Source organism: Xylona heveae (genome assembly GCF_001619985.1).
Source record: "Xylona heveae TC161 unplaced genomic scaffold L228scaffold_9, whole genome shotgun sequence".
In the NCBI taxonomy this organism is placed as follows: domain Eukaryota; kingdom Fungi; phylum Ascomycota; class Xylonomycetes; order Xylonales; family Xylonaceae; genus Xylona; species Xylona heveae.
Window position 1 is genome coordinate 740073 of NW_017264201.1, and position 25202 is coordinate 765274.

Consider the following 25202-nt stretch of genomic DNA (forward strand, 5'->3'; position numbering starts at 1 on the left):
ATCGAATCGCCCCATTCGGCCCTCGTTCCTTACGCCATTCGAGTTCTTCCCCATTTTCCCACAGATCTCATGTCCCCTGACTGTGCCGCACCCAAACACCAAGGGTGGGCTTTGACGGGAATGTCTATCGGGTGTAGGAGAAAAACGGGCTGTCTCACGGCGTCATAACCCGGGACAAGATACCACGGAGAGCCAAATACCCAGAGGCGGCTTGACACGAGCGTGAGCCTTGGTGCTGTATTGCCCCGGTGCCGTGGTACTTCTTTCGGGTCACCCGTCAAGGTACATTTGCTGGGTTCAATATTCTTTACCTGGCACACGTTCCCGATATTCTTTCTCATCATTATTCTGAGGCACTGAATATGCTTCTCCTGAGGCATCACGCTTCTTCTTGAGTGAAAAATCTGTCTTGGCTTCCTGCGCAACGGTGTCACGGCAGTGAAGCTGATCTTCGATGATGGAACAGCTGAAAAGTGTGCGTAACCCAGAATTGGGCAGCCAGAGCCGGGGACATGGCAACACAAGCCGATCAAGTATGAGACCTATCACAAAATCGGACCCGGCGACTGCTCCACGTGTGTCGGCGGCCGCAAGTTATTTTTCCATGTAGCGAAAAAGCTCAGCAAAAGAAGTCGCCCTCTTTTGCTTTTTTTCGAGTCACCCGTCTGTCGTCCATCTTTTGGATAGATGGAACTTGTTCTGCAGTCAGTTGTCTTGTTATGCCAGCAATTTCTTGACATCAAGCGGCAATGTAGACATTGGTTGAACTTACCTCTTTGCTTCACACGACCTTGTTTCTCAAAAGAAAACATACTGGAACCGGAGCATCAGACGGGCCCATGCATTGGCCTTTTACTGGCATGGCAGAATCCTGCTTCACACCCGTGCTATCATGATCGGCCTTTTTACTACGGCGATCGCCTATGCTCAGCCCGCATCCAACTTTCTTCTCTCAGCTAAAGAGCCTTCAGAATAACAATAGCATCGGCGACCCCGTCAGAAGTATTTACTAACAATGTTGCCATTATTATCCATTGGGCCGAACCCTTTCTTACCTTCTTAGCGTCTAGTTAGTGGGGAGATCACGGTCAGCACGATGGAATGGATCTGATTACTGGACGTCGTTCCAGAGGAGACGATAAGCTCATGAGGTAAAACACCTCGATACTTGCAAGTTTGCAAGGGCTTTATCTCCTTTGAAAGGATGGCTTGGTTCGGTAATCGCAGCATGCATCATCACCGCATTAGTCTGAAAAACGCACGCTTTGGAGGTTAGTCATTGGAAGAATACGGTACTTCACTTTGACGCAGCAGAATATCCAGAAAGCTCCAAAGCATCCCCACCTAAGTGCAGTTTCCCGCATACCTGAAATTCTCCGACAAGAGCACGTCCAACCAAAACGTATCCAGCATACCCACAGTCAATACAATCTAGTTTCATATTTAACCTCTGTGCAATGTCCAGCTTCAGTAACGACCCACTTGAGCCCGTTGCGGGGCGGCTCAATTCTGCGCACTTCTCATATGAAGCGGGTTGAACTTCAAATTCGGCCCGTATTTCTGGTCTGAATCAAAATACCGTTTGCTCCCAATGGTCCAGAACGCCCAATACTCTACTTGCTCATAGACCGAGTGTGCCATCATGATGCTATAACAGGTGGGAGGTGGATTCTGTGGTCGTAGTTGGACGAGGTGTTTACCGTATTGTAACGATGGTGCTTTTCCGGTAAATGGATCAGCTCGTATTAAGCTTTCCTTTCCTCTGCCTTTTCTTACATGTTGAGATCCTGCGAAGGGACCTGACGACTATGATGTCATTTGCGATATATAATAGGTGTTCGGTTTTTTTTACTTGGGTCGTGGAGAATCGTATCCTGAAACACTCGCTTGAGTTGTTATGATCAAGAAGCGTTTCAACATAAAATTTCTTCTTTCAATACAAAGCTTTTCTATATCTCGAGATTACATTTGGCTGCATGAAAAAGCATCGGGTCGCGGAAATTTTTTCATTATCGCTGCTCATACACTCGGCCATTTGACGCCTTGGTCGGTTGAGATTGAAAGATTGTGACAGCCGTAATGCTGACATTAAGAGGCATATGCAATTCGTTTACGCTGCGAGATATTCTGAATCAAGTCTGGTCATTGGATTCTGGTTCAATTTCTTGTTTGAAATATGAATATTTTCGAGAAAAAGAGAGGAAAAAGATAAAAAAAAAAAAAAAAAAAAAAAAAAAAAAAAAATGGAAAGAATGTAATAGTCATGGGAACTATGAAATTCAAAAGTCCTGGTAAATACAGGTGAAATTTTGTCAACAACTTCAACTACATGGACCAAGAATACATTGAGTTTGCAGACATATACGGACAATCGTTGATAACTTGATTGGACATGAGATGGAGGTGTTGAGGTCAGGCAGAAGACCAAACAGACTTGTCGCTTGTTGGCGGCGGACTAGCCACACCGCCGTGGACCCCTCGCTTAGGCCCCCATGTGTCTGATATGCTCGATAGTCTAGAGGAACTCCTGGAGCTTTATTCAATGACAGCTAGGGAACAAAAGTTCCAAATTTCGGTGCAAAAGAACTTGGGAAGCCGTTCAATTCATGATGCACATTCCACATGTATGAAATGTACTTGACATAAATGCTGTGGAAGATTACACCAATCGCTGCAGCACAGACTCATCGCAATGGACGGCCCGGCGTCGACCTCGAGCGTCACTGGTAAGTAGGTGTGCGTGAACGAGGTGGACATTTATACTAATGTGCGAACGCAGTGGAATACTATGATCCCTCCAATGTGTTCCAGCTTCTATCGCCTGGGTTGCTCTCACGTCTTCCCCTTCAAAACTTACACTGGAAATCTTCCACACGCCCGTTACGATCGATTGCTTCGTTACATGTCGACCTCGTTCCCTCTGAAGAGAATCTACACACTCTTCCACTGCATTTACCTTCGTCGAGTCCCCAATTAACTTCGGCCACTGAGAAGCCGCTTTCTTCAACGCCGAACGAAGGGGAAGGTTTACATCGCACGCATTCGGAGGGTCAAGGACAATGGCAAACCGTCAAGACTGAAGGCGGGCACACGCAACCCAAGGGGTTTACCAGGGATCGGAGGCACCAAATACCTGGTCTGCGGAAGACACCCTATCTGAAGGTCTTCTTCCTACGATGCGATGACAATGAAACGTACAAAGCATCGTCGCGGAAGCTATTGCGGGAATGGCTGACAGATCATACCTCGTCTTCCCAAACCGGCGCACCGTCAAACACCCAAGAGAACCACGACGCCTTTGAGTGGCTTATAGTTCATGTGGTACTCCCGGACACTCCAGCTGCTTCGCAGCCGGGACCTGGTGCATCTGCATCGGGGGCAAGTAGCGGCACGGAAAAGTCATCCAGCGGTTCCCGCTGGCCGGGCCGGGGTTCATCGTCGATATTGGAAAAGATCCGAGCTGACTTCAATGGCACCTCCAAATCTTCCAAGGACCGGGTAGCTCAGATTCGGATCCCAAAGTGCGACTTGCCTCCGCATCTACTAGCCAGGTCTTCCCCCCAGCCACCATCCCCTTATGAGAGCGCCCAGGATCTCGAGAAGGCTTGGGCTGATATGATGGCCAAGTTCCGATCGCTTATCCTGACTTCTTTTGACTTGCGTGTCAGCCAATATGAGGAAGATATTCGAGAGAAGGATTCGCAACGGGGGCTTCCGGGCTGGAATTTTTGCACGTTCTTTTTGCTCAAGGAAGGATTGCTTCGAGGGTTTGAGAGTGTAGGCTTGGTAGAGGATGCTCTGCTGGGATACGATGAGCTGTCAATTGGGCTGGACGTGATGATTCGGGAACAGGCGGCCCAAACCGATGCCAATCATCGAAGCACTTTCCTCCCCTTTACGCAAGACTTGCGTGAACGCTTGACTAGTATCCTCGACAGTCCTTCCAGAGAGCTACAGCAACAGAGTGAACACACCGAGGTTGACGGGCCTGAAAATGATGCAGCTTCCCTTCTTGACAGGAAGAATTACCGTGATCTTATCCTGTCGAGTACGGTCTCCGTTTTCGATTTCCGCTGTTATATTTTTGCAAGGCAGATGGAGTTATTACTTCGACTGGGCACCACATTTCCATCAAGATCGACCCTTTTATCCAGAGTACGCACTCATCCGGCTGCTTCTCAGAGTGAATACAGCTTCCACGAGGATCCTCGCCATACCAGCAGCTCGGCAGGCAAAGACGCCACAGAGGATCTAATGACGCTCGCTGACATTTGCCATCGGGCTGTAGACTTTATCACATCTGCATCACGATTGATGAAGGCTGATTTGTGGGAGGGCTATATGAATGGCATTCGGCTGTCTACCGCGGATGTATCTTCAGATCCTGAAAGAGAAAAGAGTCCGGTTGAAGGCGCCGTTAGCGAAGTGATTGAAAACCTTGTTTTGTCATGGACTTTTTCTGCAAGTCAGCATGTTTTGGCCCGGACGTTGACTCGGACTCTCTCGGGTCGTCTTGAAGAATTGAATGAAGCTGGCCTGCCTGCGGATGATTCGGCTTCGGTGGACACTCAAGCACAGTCCGTTAGTTCCCGGGCATCAATTACTCCATCGGCAAAGATTGACAAATCACCTTGGGCAGAGGCAGCGTCCGCCAATGCAAAGGCCAGCCTTGAAGCAATTACAGCAAGCAGGGCAGATTTAATCTTGTTGAAGCGCGGCGTTGTCGAGAAGTTGGCAAATAAGCGGCACTGGCCAGTTGGCTGGGACTCCGTCGAAGTAGGGGAAAATGAGAGCTCCTTGACCGGCATGGACAATGTAAATCTCGACGACATTGCTGAAAAAGGGGTGGATGAACAATCAGACGAGAAAGATAAAACGGAGCTTCCAGAGCCCAGTGCCTCTGGACTGTCTGATTCGGAGCTCAAAACAGCGGTCGCTTCTGAAATACAGCTCTGTGAACTGCACGGGGTAAATATAAGGCCTGCAATATTGAAAATACTAGCTGACTTGCGATAATCAAGGATTTGACGGAAGCTGCGTTGGCCCATTTTCGTGTTGCTAACCGTAGCAACTCTGTCGAGAAGCTACTTGCCGACATGGCTGCTTTCAAGTTGTAAGTCGATTTTCTCCCCCAGCTTCTCGACGTGATGAAAGATTCTGGTACTGAGAATCATGATAAGCTCTCTTCGAGATTACGAAAGTTGTGCTGCGTGTCTTAAAAATCTATCAACATCGTATGCAGAAAAGAATTGGACATCTTTGGAGATGGCCGTACTCAAAATGCAGGCCAAATGTCTCCTCGAAGTTGGTCAGATTGAGGGTTACGCTAAAGCAGTACTCAAGTTTCTTGCCAAGGTCATTGCGACGAGGCAAATTGGATCAATCGGTTTTGGTGGACAGGCTCTACAATCTCAATCTGATGAAATGTGCGGCAGGAATGAAGCTGCAGGAGCAGCGTTTCTAGACGGCCATGGTTGCATGATCGAATTAATCAAGCATACTCCGTCATTAACGTCGCCAGTCGCCGTTCCTATCGACCAGTTCTTTGAAGCAATAAGCGTTGACAACTACCTGCAACACTTTGACGACAGGGATGGGTTCCAGGTTCAGCTTCGATTACGATATCTGTTGGACGACTCTTTGGCGGCGCAAAAGGTCAAGGTACGAATAGTGGACAATTCGTTGTCCCAGCCGCGAGAGATTTGGCTACAAAATGATCGAGACGTGACCTTTGTCCGCGGCATGAACAAGCTCATGGTCGGCGCTAATGTATGAAAATCTCCTTTGCCCTGGTTTGCACATGTTTTGCTGATGATATCCAGGTCTCTTGCCCGGGCTACTTTACCGTTGACCGGATCATCGTGGATGCATATAATATTCATTTTGTCTATGAGCGCCGAAAAGAACCGGTCATGCCAACTAGACTTTTGCGCCAGTCGGATTCTCACACAAGCGCTCCCAAATCTAAAGAGGCCCGCATTCTATGCTACGCCAAGTCCAATGCTCTTGAAGCGAACATCTTTTTTTCACGGTCGATTCATCTTAGCCGGAGCAAGTCTGTCGACATTGAAATATCAAGTGGCTGGAACCAAGTTGTATCAGGGCAAATCCGCATTCGTTCCGCATCTGCCGGACTTAGGCTACACACAGCCGAGGCTACGGTTACCAACGGGTCACTAATTCTCAAGGATAAGCCCAAGGCAGGAGTAATCAATTTTGGTGAACTGTCTAGAGGTACTCACACGGCCATCAAGATCCCCTACGGGCTGGAGACTGATCCGATAGAGCTGTCTTTCAAGCTGGAAATCTCCTACGTGACCGAAAAGGGGGAATTTCTCTTCATATCGAACCCTACGATACCAATTGCACTCCCTCTTGGGGTAAACGTGCAAGACATTTTCAAAGAAGAGTCGTTATTCTCTCGATTCACAATAAATGCAGCCGGCGCCGTGCCTCTGCGCGTCCTAGGCTCTGAGCTCAAGTCATCTCCGTTGTACGAAGTTACCAGCGAATGTTCCATGTTGTCACCAGTCTTGGTGTTTCCCAAGCAGAGCATGTCTCTAATCTATCGGATTGCGCCGCGCAAAATCGACCCAAAGGTACCTGGACAGGAAAAGGCGTCCAAGATGCCTCTTGCTCTTGATATCAGCTATCGTTGTCTTGACGAGGATGTGTTCCATGCGGTGGAAATTAACTTTCTTGCTGCGCTTAGAGATAGCGCGTTTAATAAATACTCTCGACTATTATTGCCAAGGCTCCTCGCGCACACCAAGCAGATGCTGACTCCGCAGATGCTTGAGCTTATTGGCCTTACTGGAGAATTGGAGCTCGGAGGGTTTGACGAAAGTGGGTGGAATGACATCATTCAGGCCTTGCACATCTCAGACCGAGAAGGTCTTGATCAGTGGCTTAAGGATTGGTACAAGGTATTTCTTCCCATAAAATTCCTACCCAAAATCAACTCCTATGAAAACCCCCCATTTGCTGACTTGCATTGCAGACAAACCCTACGATATCCTTGTCAACGCTAGACGACCCTTCTATCGAGCAGACTAGCAAACTCCCTATCCATGCCATTGCAATTCCTGTCGAAGTCCCTCAAATCCAAGTCGTACATACCGCCGAGCTCTCCATTCTAAGTCCTGATGTTCCATCCTCCAACGGCATCGATGTGACCGTCTCCATAGGCGACGTCTTACCTGCGGATATCCGCATTAGGCACTCTCGCATATGGGACGTCGACCGAGCACTTGCCGGAAAGGGCGGATCCGCAATGGGAGACAGGCCTCTGACGTTTGTGTATGAGGTCCATGCAAATGCCGATCACTGGCTTGTGGGTGGACAGCGCCAGGCACATTATTCCGCAAGAGTATGTTATCCCATCTCTTAATTTTTTCTTTCTATTTTCTTTCTATTCTATTTTATTTTCTCCTCTTTTAATTTCCCCTTTCGTTCTTCATATATTTTTACTTTCATCGAAGCAATACCCGTTACATTAAAGCTAACATGTACCCCAGGAAAACGAAGCAAAAGTCTTCAATCTCGTCCTCATTCCCCTCCGCGCAGGTCATCTCCTACTACCTACCATTGAAATAAAGCACGTCAAACCACATGTGCCTACTGCCCAGGGCGCCGCCCCAGGATCTCTTGATGCTATCCCCGGCGGACATGCCGCTGTCAACCCCGGTGGCGGTGTATACAATCCCAGTAGAGCCAGCTGGATACACAACACCAGCACTGCATCTTTCCAATCCTCCCGACGTCCTTCTTCGTCTTCTACCTCGTCGACGTATCCCCATCACGGTGCCTCCCTCCCCGGTCAAGCTCCTGCACCCGGAACAGGACTAGGCATCGACTTTCCACCATCTAATCCGATGCTGGACGCCCGACGACGAAGCTCTGCCGCCTCGGTCCAGGGTGATGCCAATGCCCTCAACGTCACTTGCGAAACGGACTACAAGTCCCTCGGCCAAACAGTACTCGTCCTGCCAGACATGCAGACCACGACTGTCAGTCTCGATCCCGCTCGGCCAGGCAGCGGCGCGTGGTTGATGCAAGGCGATAGAAGACTCGTTGCGGGTACTGCGGGGGATGCATAGTCAGTCTTGCTACTATCGTCTCTGTGCATGCAGTCTCATACGTTGCATGGTTCGTATTTTAATCTGTTCAGCCGTGCATGAATATTTGGTTACTCGTCCATTCTGCTCTCCATTTTACTCGTCTATTGTACTCGTCTATTGTATTCGTCCATTGTAATATCGCAATTCGATCTTACACATATATGTATTGACTTTTGACATTGCATGGGATGCTGGGAGTTTTATATTCTGGATCATTTGGGAGGTGGTCGGGATGTAGCGTGTTGCATCTTTTCCTTCTTCATTTTCATTTACGTCTTTTAATTTTCATCACATTTGACTCAACCTTTTCGTATCTGTGTATATTATACGTGCACGACATATTGTACATGCCATACCATACCATGCCATGCTATACTAAGATATTGTAAATACACGTCAATACACATAAACACACATTGTTATTTTTTCCTAGTCTACTGCCCCTATGACATTGTACATGGGCTTCAAGGTCTGTGGATCCTACTTTCTACTGCCTGTTTACATGACCACATCGGAGATGAGTGTCCCAAAATCTGGTATAAAAGGTTTGTAGTAAGACAGCAAGACAGCAAGACAGCAAGAAACAGCACACTATATAAACTTGCACACAAAATTTAATAGGTTATAGCTTTGACAAGATCTGTCTGTCCTTGCCCTTGCCGCTGCCAAGATCGCTAGGATCGAGTCCAACTGGGCCGTCGTATAGCTGCTGCTCGACCGCGCGGGTATTTACCTATTCAGTCAGTCGTTTTAGTGTATTATTTTTTCTTTTTCTTTCTTTTTTTTTTTTTTTTTTTTCGGTTTTTTTCGATTTTGGTTATTGAGAGAGGAAGACTTTGGGTATCGAGAGAGGAAGACTTTGGGTATCGAGAGGGGAAGGGTTTGGAGTATACAGATCTTATAGAGTCGGTGGGAGTGGATGGGTGGGTGCTGGACACGAGTAAGGGAGAAAGACGGAGAGAAAGACGAAGAGGGAGTGTTTGTGGAGTGAGGGGAAAGAAAAGTCCTGCCCACCCTGCCTGGGATCCGACGAAGTACGTAGAGAGTAGATGGTAGAGTGTCCCAGGAAATACCGTGATATATCCAGGAAAAAAGGGTGAGAGTAGATGGTACATGGTAGACAGGTAAAGGTAGAGGTAGAGGGCAGAAGGAAGAGCCGTAGAGGGCAGGGGATAGAGGGCAAGGCATAAAGGGTTAAAGATAGAGGGTTGTAGGCAGAGGGTTAAAGGTAGAAGAAGAGGGTATGGGATAGAGAGTAGTGAAAGGGTTAAAGGTAGAGGAAGAGGATAACAGAGAAAAAGGGGAACAAAGACGTACATGTCTCAAAGCTAAATCGCCAACGGAATGCGCGCCGAGAAGACGCATGGCTGTTTCGAGTTCTGCCTTGAGGACTACAATACACGTTAGCGGTACTGTTAGTGGTACTTAATTGCAGCGGTAGTAAACCAGGGGATGGAGGGGATGTATGTAATGTCGTATGTGTTTCGAATTGGGGTCTTGTAATGGATGATGTTTTGGACCGGGGGGTAGAGGACAGAAGATAGGATAGAAGATAGGATAGAAGATAGGACAGAAGATAGGATAGAGGATAGGACAAAGGACAGACGCACGCGCCGGAAATGGCATGTTTAAAAGAAAAAAGAAAAAAACAACAACAACATAAAAAAGAGACAACGCAGCACTCACTCTCAAACGTCCGCTCCACCCCCTCCGGCCCACCCGCGCCTAATCCCCACAGCGCCGCTCGTCCTATACCCACGCCCCGCGCACCCAGACACAGAGCCTTGACGACATCTGTGCCGCGCTTGATCCCGCCATCGACCCAGACTTCCAGTTTCTCAAAAACCTCGGGACAGTATTTGCGAATCTCCAGCAGCGTATGTACCGCGGGGGGCGCGGTGTCTGCTGCACGCCCGCCGTGATTGGATAAGATGATGGCCTTGACTTGCGGCGCGCAGAGGGACGCCAGGTATGCGTCTTCATGAGTCTGGATGCCTTTCAGAAAAATTGGCAGAGAAGTATGTTGCGCCAGCCAAGGGAGGGTAGCGCGCCACGTGAGGTCTGGTGCGGTTCCGGCGAAGAGGGACTGGCCTATTCCGCCTTTTTTACCCTGCGGAGATGATCCTGCGGTCTTGAGCGTGGTGGCTGTTCCAGTCCCACCGGCTCCAGATCCGGGTGCAGGCCCAGATACAGGAGGACTCCGCTGTACTGCTGAAGCAACAGGCAATTTCGCCGCAACGTTTGAGGAACGTTCATCGTCTTCTCGTTTCCCAGGCACGGGAGCATCCAGCGTGAGGCAAATAAACTTGATTTTATCGCTCAATTTATTCACCCGCGCGAGCATTTCCTCGCTCTTCTGCCGGTGCACGTTCACGTACAACTGCCATCCGAATACCTGACCGGGAATAGCACCTTTGACAATCTGCTCGGGCGTCAACGAGGCATTGTTTGATATTATTTGCAGCGCAGAGAACTTGGCGCACGCCTGTGCAATGCCTGCTTCGCCGGACGGGTGAGCGAGACGTGCCATGGCGGCAGGGGAGACAAAGATGGGTAGGCCGACTTTGTTCCCCAGAAGAGTGGTGGATGTGTCGCAGTGGGTGCAGTCGATAAAGACGCGCGGCCGGAGCAGAATGGAGCGGTATACGGCGTTGTTGAAGTCCTTGGAGAGTAAGTCGTCGCTGGCGGAGAAGTAGTATGCCCATCCCTTGCGGCTCATTTGGCGCGTGGCTACTTGCTCGATTTCGTCGAGGTTGAGGAGCGTGTCGAGTGGTGGAGGCACGTCTGGTGCGGATGATGGAGTATCTTCGACCGAGGGCTCGTTGGGTTTAGGGAGAGTGTTTGGATCGATTCTGCCTAACTTTGCTTCTGGTTTGAGGTTCTCTTCCAGTGTGCCTGGTGGGTGGATCGGGTCGTATTCTTCTGTGGCGTCTCGCCCGGAGAGCTTCAATATGATCTTGGACCCGCCAGGATGCTCGGAGAGGAAGTCTGTGACCTGGAGTTGTTAATTTAATTGAGCAGAGCAGATATGTTTCGGATAAGGGGCAGAAGGATAGTATATTGGTAAAGAAAATAGGATATAAATGCAGCTGGCAAGGAATCATGGGATCATACATCGTAGACATTGTCGTATAAAATTACCCAGCAACTTTCAGGAGTGTTGTGCTTCGCCACTGCGACTGATCAGAACATGATCTCGACTGAAGATGACTTGCCGCTATCCATACCCTCGTTCGCATCGAGTAATTTTGTCATGATGAAATATATATCCCGTGCCGGTGCTGAGTTGTATGTCCAACGCAATGCAATAATGCGTGATGTCAGATGTTCGAGTAATGAATTGATCAACTCCGGTTGAGAAAGCTTGAAATGAAAATGAATCTGAAAGCTTCAAATCCAAAACAAAAATGTGCAGCTCTCTTAATCAGCGATATTTCTGATGCAGAATGTAAACGAAGAAACAACGCAGATGATATTTTTCCAATGCAGAGCTCAAATGTGCCGGAGTCTGCTCAGGTACGGAAATCACGACAGCTTAGACAACTCCTCATCAAATACAAAGGAAATACAGAAATTGAAAGCAGAATCGGGTACACCTCCGTCTTCGTCAGGCCACAAAGCCAGCAAAAGACCCATCAATTACGACCTCAGCAGATTCTTCGCACAGTTTCCAATAGGTAGCGGACATGAAGCTTTTCATGTATCATCATAACCCGCATCTCCCCGTGAGAGGCGGACAATGCAGCGCAATTACGTCTCCACAGAATTGTTTTCGATGGACCAATCATCGAAACGATAATATCTGATGTCACCCCCGCACAGACGGGACTGTTTCCGCCACGCCGCAAAATACCAAGGAGAAGCTGGTGGGGCTATCCGGAGCGTGGGGGTTCGCGGAGGTTGCGGAAGCAATTGGGTGGCGCTAGTCTTGTTTTGGCCACGAACTCGGCTTATTTCCGCCCGAACAAAGTTTGCCCCGGGTTCCTACAAGACGGGATCTTTTTCTTCGGTCAATTTTGCCCAGTACTTTACAGACGATGTTTGTCATTATTCGTATACTGTAGAGGGATATATCTGGGTAAGAGAATATATTATTTGTATGTTGTGTCGCCTCTGTTGGACGGTTGGTCTAAGACGAACATCAAATTACTCCATAATGCTTAGATGCCAGTCCGCATTCTTTTGCTTATCGTTCCCCCTGGATTGGAAAAATTTCCGATTCAGGATTGCCTGGCCCACGCTCGCCGACCAATGCGTTGCTTTCTGCATCCGTGCCGTCTATTCTCCGACGAGTAGCCGTATAACAGCATTTTTTCCTACACCCCCAAAAAGATTCGTGTACGCAGGCTGAGCCAAGGAGCTCGACTACCAATACCAAGACTACAAGTCCAGTGGTCGTGGCTACAAGTTCGAGAGAGTTGAGTCTAGCTTTCCGCGACTCCGTGTCCGGAGAAGATGCTTCGGACTCTCGTGCCGCCAGTGCTTTTGCCGACTCGGAGGAAGAAGGAGAGGAATGTAAATCCGCAAGCGGGAGACAAATAAGAACTATCGCGACAGCGAAGCGTACAGCGAGACGGTATGACTTGCGTAAACGCTGCCCTGGGATCGAGCGGTGGATGTGAGTCATTGATATTATTGCTTTGAGGATTGTTAGTTTCTTCCACTGCAATGTATCAATCTTGGACGTTGTGGAAGGAGATGAAAAATGACGCCAAAGTCAAGAACGGGAACGTACCCATACACCCTAGAGCAATACCAAGCCCGGCACAATAAAACCATCTCAAGCCAGGACTAATTTCCGCTTCAGACCGCTCTATATATGGTGCGGTGAGATCTTTTTCGGGATCCACATCTGGACAGTCGTGCGCGACGACGAGTCGGGATAATGCGGCACCAGCTAAGGTGAAGCACATGATGAAGGGAAGATGAAGTGACATCCAAACAAGCGCTAGAGATAGAAGAAGGATTAGAATGTCTCTTGACCCTTTCTCTCTCTTCACACATCCTTGGGACACTCACACGAGAATACATGTCTTCGAATGGCATGTACATGGATATTGAACGCGTCGATTTCAAAGTACAGCCAGTTGAATGAAAATGCCTGAACAAGGCCAAGAATAGCTTTGCCAAACACGCTAATTGTAATGTAAGCAGACCCGAGCATTATACCAAGCATCAAATGACGGAATAAATTGAAAGACAGAAGGTGGTGCGAAACAAAGAGAAGTGCAGCAAATAGATGCGACAGAAAGCGACTTAATAGCTACACCAGGGGCTCTTACGAATTGATTCCAATCGGACTAGCGTTCTGGTATAAGAGACCCACGACAGAGTATCCGAAAATAAGTGTCACGAATGCGTTGGTACGTTCGCCTGAGTGTGATTGCAATAGAGATTAGTCTTCAGCTAGTTCGCTAGGAGCATGTGTTACGACATGGCGTACATCTGTGTTCAATGTTGATAGCTATATCAACTCTTGAATTAGCATTGCAAATACAAGGAGAGCATCAGTAGAAATTGTTCAACGTACCCGGGAAAAACTCAAAGAAGCGAATAAGTCGTTCCACGAAGGGAGAAGGTGAGAGGCGGCTTTGAGTCCATCGCATGATCCCAATGCTGATCACTGATCCTGTGAGGTCTGTATTGGGGATTAGCTGTCACAGACCAGTAATTGTTTGGTACGTTTCGTCATCTGCAACCTACCGAGGAAGATTGCAATCCATATCAAAACGAGTCGTATGGGCTGACTCAAGTGGATACTGCCAATCCAAAGAGCGCTCGGTATGAGAATCGTAAGTATATTGCTGAACATGGTCCCGCGAACCATTGGGATCAACCACGCTATTTGGAAGTAGAATAAGGCCTCGAATAGGCGAGAGGCGAGCTAGTATACAAGTCAGAATTATGCAATTTGCTTCGAGAACCTGTCAATTGACTCTCACATAAAAAGCGATCATTGGGGCATAGGTCTGGCCCCATGATCCAACTATATTTGTTGTAAAACCAAAGAGAAACGCCATGTCTAGGAGGATGCAGACACGCTGAAAGATGTCATCTTCTTTTGTCAGCATTTCAATTCCAGAATTGTTTTCTTGCCAAATACATCGGCACTAACCAATCTCAAACAGACTGACAATAAGAGTAATCTCACTCCAAATCTTCCAACTGAGAATAAAGGTGACGCAGAACCGGAGCAATGAAAGTCCATTTGGGTCTTCGACCGCCGTATCTCCATTGATGGCAATGATACCAACGTAGAGTAGATCTACAAAGAGCTCAAAGCATGCAACTTCCTCTTGGTCAGATGCTCGCCATAGCAGGCCCTTGTGGAAATACTGTCGCACCACAGGTCTCTTCCAAAGCTTTATTGCTTGGCCATGACTGCCATCACCTTCCCAGACGCGCTTAAGACTCGCCTCTCCGTAAGTGGAATTATCAGACGAGCCCGAATGGGCTCCTAGCATTTATTAGATTCTAGTTTATCAGTCAAAAATGAGTTACTCACGAATGTTGGCACTGTATCCAAATTTGGAGAAATTTTCATCAAGCTGTTCACTGTGATTACGGCCTGAGAGCATGCGTAGCTCTCCAGAAATAGTACCTAAATCATCTTGAAGTTGTTCAATTTCTTCATATACGTCTCGATATTTTTCACGCAGAGCTCTTCGACGTGCTTCGTGATGAGCGTGAGATTCGCGAAGTGCTTCTACCTAAGCCGCAGATTGACCTGTTAGTCCAAGTCCTCAAACGACATACGACACGCGTTGAGATATCAAGAGATAAAAGGTTTCCCAGAATGTAGTGCAAATCCAGGCCTACTTGATGACGAAGATATTGATGCTTACATGTTCTGGTGACCCGTGCACCATCAATTCTGGCTCCTGTTCTCCTTCAACCGACTCCGAGTTCTTCTCTGCAGCTATACTGCTGATCCTTCTTGCATCGTTTCCATTTCTACTACTTGTCGTCGATAAATTCCGCCTCAAATGCTCAAGCTCCTCAGGGGACCTTGCAACATGAACTCTCCTCCCATCTGGGCGAAAAAATTGCCTTAGACGGTCGCCTCGCTGGTACTCGGGGCCGGATTGGCTGCCAGGATTTGAATAACTTAAACTAAGAAAGCCATGTTGCGGGTTATTCTGCTGCTCTGCTGATGGTACCGCTTCGCCTATCTGATTTTGCGAAGCAGAGTGCTGCTGTTCTCCCAGATATCTGCTGGGGCTGCGATGTCCGCTGTCTTCAGACAAGTTCCGGTGCGATATCGATGTAAATCCTGACCCAGGTGACCTTGAATCCGAGTGTGGTCTCAAATCCTGCATGTTAGGCCGGGGCGAGCTTCTTGGTCTTGAAGACCTTAAAGTATCCGCACCCACACTTTGTTGCGCATCCTCAGACGGCTTCGAGAATGCAGAAGCGGAGTTGAACAATGGATTCATGTTGATTTTCCTCGCAACGGTTGCAATATGTTAGGCCGGTGGTCGGATGACTGCAGTACAGCTTTTCAACACAGATCCTCCTGCTTGTGCTCCTTTTCCCCGTCCGTACTAAACAGCAGCAGCATTTGACGGTAATGGGCAGTCTATCTCAGTGTGTGTATTGGACCCAAAACTGTCAAAATTGTGTCGCCTTATTTCTCTAGGCAAAGAGTCGATGAAGCCGCAGCTATTCTTCAAGAACGCTGTGGCACCGCGACCGACCAGAGATTTGGTAAAGCGAGACTGAGTGAGTGACTTGGAGGGATAAAATGGTGTATAGTATATAACGAGATCAATTCAACAAATCAGATAGTTAGACAGCGGATTGAAAAGAAAAATGTACAAGACGTCAAAATAATATCATCAAGGGCAAGGATCCAACGGCAGACATGACTGAGAGTACAAGTGATCGACACAGGGATTCAGGGGAAGCTTAATTAGACAGCGCGCGCCATGCAAGATAATCCAGCGGAATCGTCATTAGTGCAAGGGGGATGATCGTTCAATTCAAAGACTTGACAAAGAAAATTACTGGGAAAGATAAAATTGATCAAGTTCGATCGCCATGAGCTGAAAAAAGCTGCGAAGCTGCAGTAACCGTAGCTGAAGAGCGGGAGATAAGCTCAACGATAGAGTTTCGGGCTAACCCAATGCGCCTAAAGGGCTTTGGCTGTGGGCTGGCTGGGGGTACTGAGTATAGCCGATGGTTGGCGAACGCCTAGCCAAGCTTCGCTAGACGCACTGTATAAAGTCACACTTCCGTTGTAAACCAGAGAGATGGAGCTTGTCAGGTCTGCACGTGCTGATACAGCAAGATTGCATATAGTTTTGCTAGACCAAGCAAGTCCATAGTGGTTTGATGTAGTAATGTAAGTTTTCTGAGATTGCTGACGATGCATATTATTATATCCACAAAGCAAGGGAGTATATATCATCCTTTCTCGTCCAGGCTAGTATTAACACCGTCATTTTCATCGTCATATCAATCCCACCATTCCAATATTTCAGATGTCTCAACTGTAACATAATTTGCAACGCGCGAAGAACAATCGCTATTACAGAGTAGTCGTTGGCCCACCATTATGCAGCACACAGAAAGAGGAGATAGATTTCCGCCATCGTGAAGGGTTAAAGGGGAAGGTCAAATGATGAAATTCAGGCAAAGCCATGCATTCTATAGCCAGAAACACTGGAAATAGAAGCCGCAAACGAGAAGATGGAATTGGGATGTAAGGAGACATTGTCTTTAAGAAATGAGCTGACCACCCTGAAAGCAACCTTGAACGAAGCACAAATGCCCTAACTTGAAAAATTCCCCAATCGAGAAACGCCAACAAGAAGAAACCATAGAATCCGTCCCAGAATGAAGAGATGCAAAAGAGACAATATGACCGTGTTTTCCCATGTAACAGTCCGCCGTTTGGATAATTGTCGTCGAACGTGGTTCTGCCTAATTAAAAAAAGAGCGTAGAACCAAACCAGTGTGAACTTTTTTCTTTGTTTCGATTGGATGTACATCGTCAAATTCGTCATTCGCTCAACAAAAACTTAGTTTGAAGAGTGATTGCTGGCCCGTTGGAGCTTGTAGTTGGGCATATAGTCGAACCAGTCAGTGTCATGATTGTAGCGGTAAGCTTGGAAGTCGACACCATAGGGTTTCTGGCAAAGTTTTTTTATTAGCCTGCATGTACAAGAACGTCGCAAAGACAGCCAAGGAACAACATGGGAACGTACTGGTTCAAGCATGTAAAGCGTGCCAAGCGGCACATCCAAGTTAGCAACCTCTTCACGCTTCAAGCCCTTGAAGTACGCGAGCAAGACACGGGCAACCGAACGGTGTCCAATCAGCAGCACATGGTCAGTCATACGCTCAATCTCCACAATGACTGCACGAAGACGGTTGATAACATCCAGATACCCTTCGCCACCAGGTCCAGGGTAGCGATACTGAAGCTTGTCACCCTTGCGAGCTTCGTATTCATGGGGTTCTTGGCCCCTGATTTGTTCATACGTCATTCCTTCCATGGCACCAGCGTTGAGTTCGTCGAGCATCTTCATCTGCTTGATGTCAAAGTCGTCCTCGTCAAAGTATTGTGCCGTTTGGATGCTGCGCTTAAGCATAGAGGTCCACACGCAGAAGCTCTTATTAGGGACCTTGTCGGGATCCTCTCCATAGACAGCGCGTTGGTATTCAGGATTGGGAGGTGTGACGTCGCCCCAGCGAGGCGGGTCATGTTTGGACTGAATCTTTTCAGCTTGTTTGAGAGACCACTCCTCACGTTTGAAAGAGATAAATCTAGCAAGAGCCTTGGCATATTTGACGCCGTCTTCGCTGAGGTTCGAGTCTCCTCCGATTTTACCCTCGACATTGTCAATTGATTCGCCATGGCGCGTGATCCAAATCTGCCGAGGCGAGAGGTTAAAGTTGAGTAGGTAATAGACACACTGGGCAGCCAAAAATCCCTTGATGCGGTGAGCGACCACTTTTCGCCCAACGTCAATCATCTAGGCGACATGTTTGTTAGCACAGATGTACCCTCGAGCACAATTTCGGTGATGCATACCTGGATGAATTCTAGGTCATGTTTCTCCTCATATTCTCCCAGAGGAACGTAACTCTTCTCATAGATGGAGACTCGCTTTTTGAAGTCCTCTAGAGCAATCACGGGGTCTTGCTCGCGGTAGTCGGGCCCCGAAAGTTTCAACCGCATGTTTGCCTCGAGCAGCTAATTTCTTTGTGTGAGCCAGTGTTCTGCCAATCTGCAAACCAAACGTGGAGGAAAAAATCTCCAAAATAATCTGCACTCACATTCTTGTCGACGCAAAGACTTTCCAAGAAGAGCACACCAAGATCAGGACCGGCCCGTTCTCGGACTCTCTTCATCACATTCTGTCGACGCTCCAAGGTACTGTTTGTCGCATCAAGGACACCGACGGCACCGCCCTGTTCCAGGAGAAAATCCAAGCACTCGTCGAGAGTAGACATGGCGACCTGTTCGCGAAGCTGCGCGGCTTTCAAATTGTTCGGATCAAAGAATTCGGCTGATTGTTCCATGGCATCGGGGTCAATGTTGGAGAATTTGCGGCGACCGGCTCCGGGGATAATGAGGGACGTCATCCGTTGCTTGGCACCACCGGCGTCGGGTGGCAGTTGTTCGGAAGCATTGGCATCCTCATGACGCTCCTCTTCATCGCCAACGGCCGAACTGCCATTGATGAGAATCTTAGCTGCCAATTGCGCATTCTCCTCCTTGCCACCGTGGGCAGCCAACAATTGAGAGCCAATGCTGCTCCTGCGAAGAAGATCCAGCGGAGACTCGCCCGGAGCCAGACCCGACCGTGAAGCTCGCTGTCCTGGGCCTCCCGCCGCCTCCCGTCGTCGCTCGCCAACATTGAAGATCTTGGTGTCATGCTGGAGCCAATTGAGGTAGCGAGCCAATTTTTTGGTGATGTAACTTTTGCCTCGAGCGGGAAGGCCAACCATGACGATGACCATTTTAGCACCTAGATCCTCCCGTGCGATTTTGCCATCAGGAGACACCTTGGATTTGGTCAAGCCAGGAATGTCCAGCGTCGTGGGCCGACTTCGCATTATCGGTGGAGGCTGCTGGCCATGTTGACCACGAGGACCCCTACCAATTACGTCAGTAAAGGAGTCTTGCAACGCCAGCCAGGAACGCAAGAGAGGAAAAAAAAAAAAAAAAAACTACGAAGATGGGGGTAGAGAACCCATAAAATGTCAAGATGTAGAGAGCTAAAAGGGTTTCAAAAAAGGAGATGAATACATTCTAGGGCTGCTGGGCGCTGTTGGCGCAGGAGTGTCGCTGAGAGGGTGTCCAATGCCATGCTGAGATAAATGGTAATATTCGGGAGTATGACTTGGTTCATTAATATGAGGTGGCGACGGGCGTCTGCTATGGTGGTGGGAGTGATGCGGAGACTCATCGAGTGCCCGCGTGACAACGGTTTTCAGTGGTTGCTGGTGAGGGTGGTGTTCATCATGCTGGGTTTGTTGCTGAGCCCCATCATCACGCAAGTCCAGATGCTCTGGAGAATGCTGGCCGTCCGACGTTGAGTGGGACTTTTCAACGTTGCTCATAATGACCGCTCGTGCGATGGGAGAATGCTGACTCTGCCTCCGCGATGCAGGATATCGAGGAGTTAGAGTAGATGAGGTGGAGGTGCGATGTTGCTGCTGCTGCTGCTGCTGTTGAGTAAGAAGCGGCATCGAAGCTTCAAGAGTGGTTCGACAAAAGCTTGACGGCGATAGCGGCAATCGGAGCCTCTCTCGGAGTGTGACGTGGGTCTTGCACGAACAGTTCGTTCAGACAGCCAGAGAGAGCGGGGTGGGCCTTTTGGCACGGCTTGAGCCGCTAAGGACACGCAGGTTCGGTGCTGTGCGAGCAAGCTCCAAAATGATGGCAGTTTCTCTAGCCAAGACAAAATAAACCAGTCAGCCATTGTCATCCATCCGCACAACAAAACCACGCATACTGTAGCAGGGGAAAACCACGCCCATAGTTTGCCCTCGTAAGTTTGAACCGAAATAGCTTGCATCCTACCTTGTTCGCCACTCTTCCGATGGTGTGTTTTCTCAGGAGAGTTTTCCGCGGGCAGCGCCAAAACTGAAGCAGGGGGTTTTGTTGCTCAGGTAATCCAGCGAAATATCCCGTATAATGTTTTGCTCACTCGCGGAATCACGGTGAGGCAGAGATCAGTCAATTTTGGTGGATAGTATTCGGGAAACACGGATCGGACGGGAGCTGAAATTGTAGGCAGTTGGACGATGAGCGCGTAATCTTCCACACCGTAGCGATGATGGGCACACAGCAGTGTTCAAGCGAGCGTAAGAGGTGGACGGAATGGAAAGGATGAGGGCAGTCGGGAAGAGGCAATTTGAACTCTTCTGAGGAGAAGAGACTCTCACAGAAAGAGCAGACATAACAAGAGAGACCACATCATCCTCAAGTGTGAGACAAAACCGGCCAAGTCTACGCAATCTGCCAGACCGAAAATAACCATGTATGTGAAGGGTGAGATAATACTACTACGAATTCAGACACCACGGCTGTAGTCCTTGCCTTGATGAGGAACAATAGAGTGGCACAGTGCTGAAATTAAGGGAGAAGGGTGGCGCTTGGCGGGAAAAAGAGAGGGAGGAACTTTGAGGGAAAAGACAGCTATTGAATGAGAATAAGATGGTGATGGTGATTTGCTTGGCCTGCTTTGGCGAAGCAACTTGTTGCAATGATGCCCGTGTCAAAACCGATCGCAATGATTGATGGGATGGGAAACGCCAGGCGAGACCAGGCAAAGACACCAACAGCCTCTCGTCCTCAGAGGACCTTCCAGATAAACTCATGTTGAAACCTCCTTCGTGCCTGCCTTTCAAGTCAGTCAAAGCACGGGGAATGGCTCTTTCCCATTCATCACCGGATATTACCCTTATCTGGCCAGGGACCTGCCAACCACCTACTAATTAATGAAAGTAAGCACGCCCTTCTCCTTGCGCTACTGCGAGCAGGTAGCGGTACCTGCCCAGTTCATATTCATTGGGTATCCGCGGCATTATTTGGTTTCATTCCGCAGGTGTCTCGTCCCCTCGTGGTGTCGCCTGGGTCTGTGGTAGGAGTACTTTTGATGTAATGGGAGACTAGGCATGAACTCAAAACCAGCTGGGGCCACTCTGGTGTTTTTGCTGCGGTCACTAGTCGCAATGACCACCAAACAAAGACGATGCACTGTCCCATGCGGACTTGAAGCATGCTTGAAAAATTTCCCCATTTGCCGAACAGATGGTTACAATACAGCCGGATATTTACAGACTCAAAAGCGATGGTTGCTAATAGCCCGAAGATGTTGCTGCAATAATGTACATCGTGGGCTACATTAATCCAACCCTCCGTGGTCGAGTCACCCCACATACTGAAGAAGAAGCCCGCCCTGTGCAGTGCCCTGCGCATCAAAGATTCTAAAAATGAGCTTATGGGCCTTTTAGACAAGGGGCAGCAAATCATGACAAAGGCCGCGTTTGTCCTGCTTGGACGTGGTTGGCCGGACTCTTTTTCTCCAGCCAGCCAAACAAAAGAGAGCTGGGGTTGTTGAGGCGTGATCGCCATGCATGGGCTTGTGCCGATCCCATCTACAGTATTACATCAATCTTTCAACAAATGCCGAAGACCGACGGTCTGGCATACCGCACGCGCGATTAATCTTGCCTCGATGCAAGTCTCAACATCTTCAGAAGATCTATTTGATTTATCGTCCAACTATACCAAAACAGAGCCGTTTCTTGAAGAAATACTTTTGTATCCCTTTCAGATAAGCCCTTCGGGTTTTGACCACTGTAAAATGCCTTGAACAAACGAGTCTCCGAAGCCGGGGCTCAGTGGCCTAATTGCTCCTGCGACTAGCAATGCCCAGATGGCTTTGCAGATGCGTTTCGCAACACTCGTCAGGGTTGGGAGGCCATTGTACCAGGAAAGCAGTTTGAGAATAAGGTATATATCACTGATAAGGTGTCTCAACCCCGCGTGTTGCACAAGATCATGCCCCACACAATCTTTGACCTCTATTCTCCACAAAGAACGTGATCACTTCTTGCTTTTTCTGGACTTTACTTCCGACTTTGCAATTCTAATCGACCCCACTCGACTCAGCAGAAGAGCCAGGCTTTGATGCAGAAGGGGGTGTTCTTTTGGCATATATTATGTCCAAAGTCCATTCGACCATAAACGGTATGCTTGATTCCAAGTCTTTCCATCGGATCCAGATTCAGATCCCTCCAAATGGCTCTAAGCAGCTTAAACTGCGATATCAGATCGAGAAATTCTCAGACTGAAACTCACGAGTGCAATAAACCCCAAAATATCAGGAATCAATCTTCAGAGTGAGTGCCAGTAAGCTAGCATAAGCAGCGATACTTAATGCTGTCAGAACTACCACAACGTTTCCGCTAGTCCGAAATTTCCTCCGATTGAGCCCGTCTTCACCGACTTCAGAAAAGAACTGCTTGTTCCCTTGCTGCCTCCGGAAAAGACTTGCGAAGAGTACGCCAGCACCATAGACGGCAAAGAGAACGCCGATGCTGTAGAACTCGGCCGTAAATATCTTGAGCACTACAAGTGCAAAGGAAAATTGGCCCAGAGCGGTCCTAATGTAGGCTCCTTCAAATGTACGCTGAGCTGCCCGAACTTCCGTGAGCTCCTGCGGCGTAAGTACGACTGACCGAGCGCGATGCCGGCGAAGCATATACCGATCAGATGCGCGGAACTATTTTGACATGTCAGTCAATCAAGTAGGAAAAGAGAGACATTTCGTCTCATCTTAGATTGCTCTAGCTCCTATGCCTGCTTAACTCACCTCCATATTGATTATGCCAGTACGATTGCAATATCAAGCAATCATGTAGAAATCATTCGCAAGGCATTGGCTGTAACCTCATAGAGCAGACCCAAATATCATCTTTCGCGGGTCATACCAGAGTGATAAGGCGGAAAAGTTACAAACTAGAACAAGTATCTGCTGGAATGGCATCATTCGTCTTAGACGTGGAACTGCATATTTGGCCTTTCAAGGTATCTGTATGCTCCCAGCTACTTCGTGAACCGTTACCCCCGCCTGCCGGAGAAACCTTAATCCGAATGTTTTCCAAAAGTTGCCCAGATTTTTGGTCCGAACTTTCTGAGAGTGGAAGCCATAAGGCCAATTTGGTCAGCAACTCCTCTGGCTAAGGCGAATATTAATTATTTTCATCACTTTATAAATATATTTTGCAATGATCTGGTAGCATGAACCTGCAACCTGCTTGTACCATGTCTAGCGTGCCGAACGCCCGCAATTGCGGGACAGCTACCGCAGCCACAGACGTTCTCACTCAGGAAATGTCAATTGATGGCTTTGGATCCTCCACCGCTAGACATGACAGTCAATCAGTTGACAACAGTCACAACACACCCGCAGCACTGTCTGAGCATGGCATGAAGCGGCGAGATCACGATACAGAAGGCCAAGAAGCACCATGCCCCCGACGACACGAGCCAGCAAAAGGCACAAGACAACCTTCCGCTTTTGAGGTCCAAGACTTACGTTCCGGCACCCTTATTCCTCTCAAGACCACCCTTGAGACACAACCTGATGATTCCACTGTCGACGTCTACATCGTGGAGCTACCGGCCAAACAAGCCAATGGATTCATGAATGTGCTCAAAACAGCCATACCCGAACGACCTCCCATCGACCTCCAACACCTCCGTCGCATAGCCAAGCAGGAGCATCTTCCAGACCACCTGAAACGGAGCGCTCCATCAACAGCAGCATCCAGCGTCACTCCTTCGCCCGCAGCTCAGACACCGTTCGCGCCACCTTCCGCCGTCTCAACCACCACATCCTCTCCCGCTCCAGACTCGCCCGCAACGCCAAACCCTCAAATTCCTCTCCCTGCAACTCTCCAGCTTCTCGTCGGTCTAACCAGTCAAATCAGTCTTCACGACCTGACCGCCCTCCTCTCCAAACACCTCTGCGACTCGCTGCCGCCGACCAATCTGCAAATCCAAACCATCCAAGTCCCCCGCCTGGCACCCACAAACGAAGAGCAAGCCAGACAATGGAGCAGCCAATACTGGCCAACCATTTTCCGGCGTAACAATCCCTTCGGGCCCCAACCCAACGCTGTCCAGCGCGCCGAAGACGAGATCCTACCGCACATGCCGAAATGGATGGCACTAGCCTGCCAAGCTGCGGCCGAAGTTCACAGCAGTAATTCCGGCGAAGCCATCGGCGCCGTCATAGTAGAGAGCAATGCTGAAGACGGGCCTACTGCCGTCGCCGTCGCAGGTGACGCACGCTGGTGCGGTCCCGGACAGCCACACTCTCGCAGTAGCATCAACGATGACAGCGACAACAGCGGCCGCAGCGGCAAATCATGCGGCGCAGGCAACGTCATGACCCACGCCGTGATGCGCGCAATCGGCCTAGTCGCTGCCAAACGCCGGACCCTTGCGCGAGAGCAAGAAGCTCCAACTGCCTCGACATTGGACCCGTCTTCCTCAGCCGCGCGCCGCTTGCAGTCATCCGAGACCGCCCACGCGAGTGACAATTTCTTCGACAAGCCTCTCAATGCACTCGAACGCGCGTATTTTGAGCAAGATAATCTCTCGTCGTCGGGATATCTCTGTCTCGACTTGGACATTTACCTGACTCACGAGCCGTGCATCATGTGTTGCATGGCTATTCTACATTCGCGCTTCGGCCGGGTCGTGTTCGGCAAGAAGATGCTCAAGACGGGCGGCATGGCTGCTGAAAAGGCAGATATGCAGCATCTATTCGCGACTCCTTCGACAGATTCATCTGCGGCGACAGCTCCTCGATCCGCAACAACCACTATCCCTGCAAATCCATCTGTGGAAACCCATGAGGATGCTTACCGCTCACCTGCTGCTGCTGCTAATCAGCAAGAGGTCATAGCAGCCGGAGGACTCGGGTATGGTCTTTTCTGGCGACGGGAGTTGAATTGGAAAATGCTCGGCTGGCAGTGGCTTGAAGACGGAGCGCGCTACGAAGATGCAGTCTCCCTTGAGGACGTGCATGCCTAGACGATGGCCGCCGG

General features: G+C 49.0%; 8 protein-coding genes across 8 annotated transcripts; 2 read left to right on the top strand and 6 right to left on the bottom strand.

Moving 5' to 3' along the window:
* Positions 1-2550: 2550 nt before the first annotated feature.
* On the top strand, positions 2551-8350 carry L228DRAFT_262661 (hypothetical protein). The gene is made up of 7 exons (XM_018334436.1): positions 2551-2726; positions 2780-4968; positions 5022-5113; positions 5181-5769; positions 5823-6926; positions 7001-7369; positions 7518-8350. The coding sequence occupies exons 1-7, from the start codon at positions 2693-2695 to the stop codon at positions 8097-8099; spliced, it is 4959 nt and encodes a 1652-aa protein (XP_018186308.1). The 5' UTR covers positions 2551-2692; the 3' UTR covers positions 8100-8350.
* An 84-nt stretch (positions 8351-8434) lies between these two features.
* L228DRAFT_249565 (hypothetical protein) lies at positions 8435-11834 on the bottom strand. Its single transcript, XM_018333116.1, has 5 exons — positions 11348-11834; positions 11235-11293; positions 9807-11115; positions 9438-9511; positions 8435-8853 (listed from the first exon to the last, which is right to left on the bottom strand). Exons 1-5 carry the CDS (start codon positions 11373-11375, stop codon positions 8743-8745), a joined length of 1581 nt encoding a protein of 526 aa, XP_018186309.1. The 5' UTR covers positions 11376-11834; the 3' UTR covers positions 8435-8742.
* Positions 11835-12194: 360 nt separating this feature from the next.
* Positions 12195-15556, bottom strand: L228DRAFT_284697 (hypothetical protein; the record flags this gene model as incomplete). The annotated part of the gene is made up of 11 exons (XM_018336253.1): positions 12195-12758; positions 12856-13068; positions 13140-13255; positions 13403-13493; positions 13564-13584; positions 13651-13758; positions 13824-14004; positions 14063-14175; positions 14236-14577; positions 14626-14830; positions 14966-15556. The coding sequence occupies 11 exons, from the start codon at positions 15554-15556 to the stop codon at positions 12307-12309; spliced, it is 2433 nt and encodes an 810-aa protein (XP_018186310.1). The 3' UTR covers positions 12195-12306.
* A 1587-nt stretch (positions 15557-17143) lies between these two features.
* Positions 17144-19823, bottom strand: L228DRAFT_240515 (bifunctional 6-phosphofructo-2-kinase/fructose-2,6-bisphosphate 2-phosphatase; the record flags this gene model as incomplete). The annotated part of the gene is made up of 5 exons (XM_018331250.1): positions 17144-17254; positions 17330-18100; positions 18160-18321; positions 18405-19227; positions 19381-19823. The coding sequence occupies 5 exons, from the start codon at positions 19821-19823 to the stop codon at positions 17144-17146; spliced, it is 2310 nt and encodes a 769-aa protein (XP_018186311.1).
* Positions 19824-20303: 480 nt separating this feature from the next.
* Positions 20304-20773, bottom strand: L228DRAFT_249569 (hypothetical protein; the record flags this gene model as incomplete). The annotated part of the gene is made up of 1 exon (XM_018333117.1): positions 20304-20773. A coding segment is annotated over exon 1 (224 nt), but the record flags the coding sequence as incomplete, so codon positions are not given.
* Positions 20774-20809: 36 nt separating this feature from the next.
* L228DRAFT_178752 (hypothetical protein) lies at positions 20810-21866 on the bottom strand. Its single transcript, XM_018329542.1, has 2 exons — positions 21039-21866; positions 20810-20976 (listed from the first exon to the last, which is right to left on the bottom strand). The coding sequence occupies exon 1, from the start codon at positions 21712-21714 to the stop codon at positions 21145-21147; it is 570 nt and encodes a 189-aa protein (XP_018186313.1). The 5' UTR covers positions 21715-21866; the 3' UTR covers positions 20810-20976; positions 21039-21144.
* Positions 21867-22465: 599 nt separating this feature from the next.
* On the bottom strand, positions 22466-22963 carry L228DRAFT_270049 (hypothetical protein; the record flags this gene model as incomplete). Its single annotated transcript, XM_018335356.1, has 2 exons — positions 22466-22867; positions 22958-22963. The coding sequence occupies 2 exons, from the start codon at positions 22961-22963 to the stop codon at positions 22466-22468; spliced, it is 408 nt and encodes a 135-aa protein (XP_018186314.1).
* A 446-nt stretch (positions 22964-23409) lies between these two features.
* L228DRAFT_240517 (cytidine deaminase-like protein) lies at positions 23410-25188 on the top strand (the record flags this gene model as incomplete). Its single annotated transcript, XM_018331251.1, has 1 exon — positions 23410-25188. One exon carries the CDS (start codon positions 23410-23412, stop codon positions 25186-25188), a length of 1779 nt encoding a protein of 592 aa, XP_018186315.1.
* Positions 25189-25202: the final 14 nt, after the last annotated feature.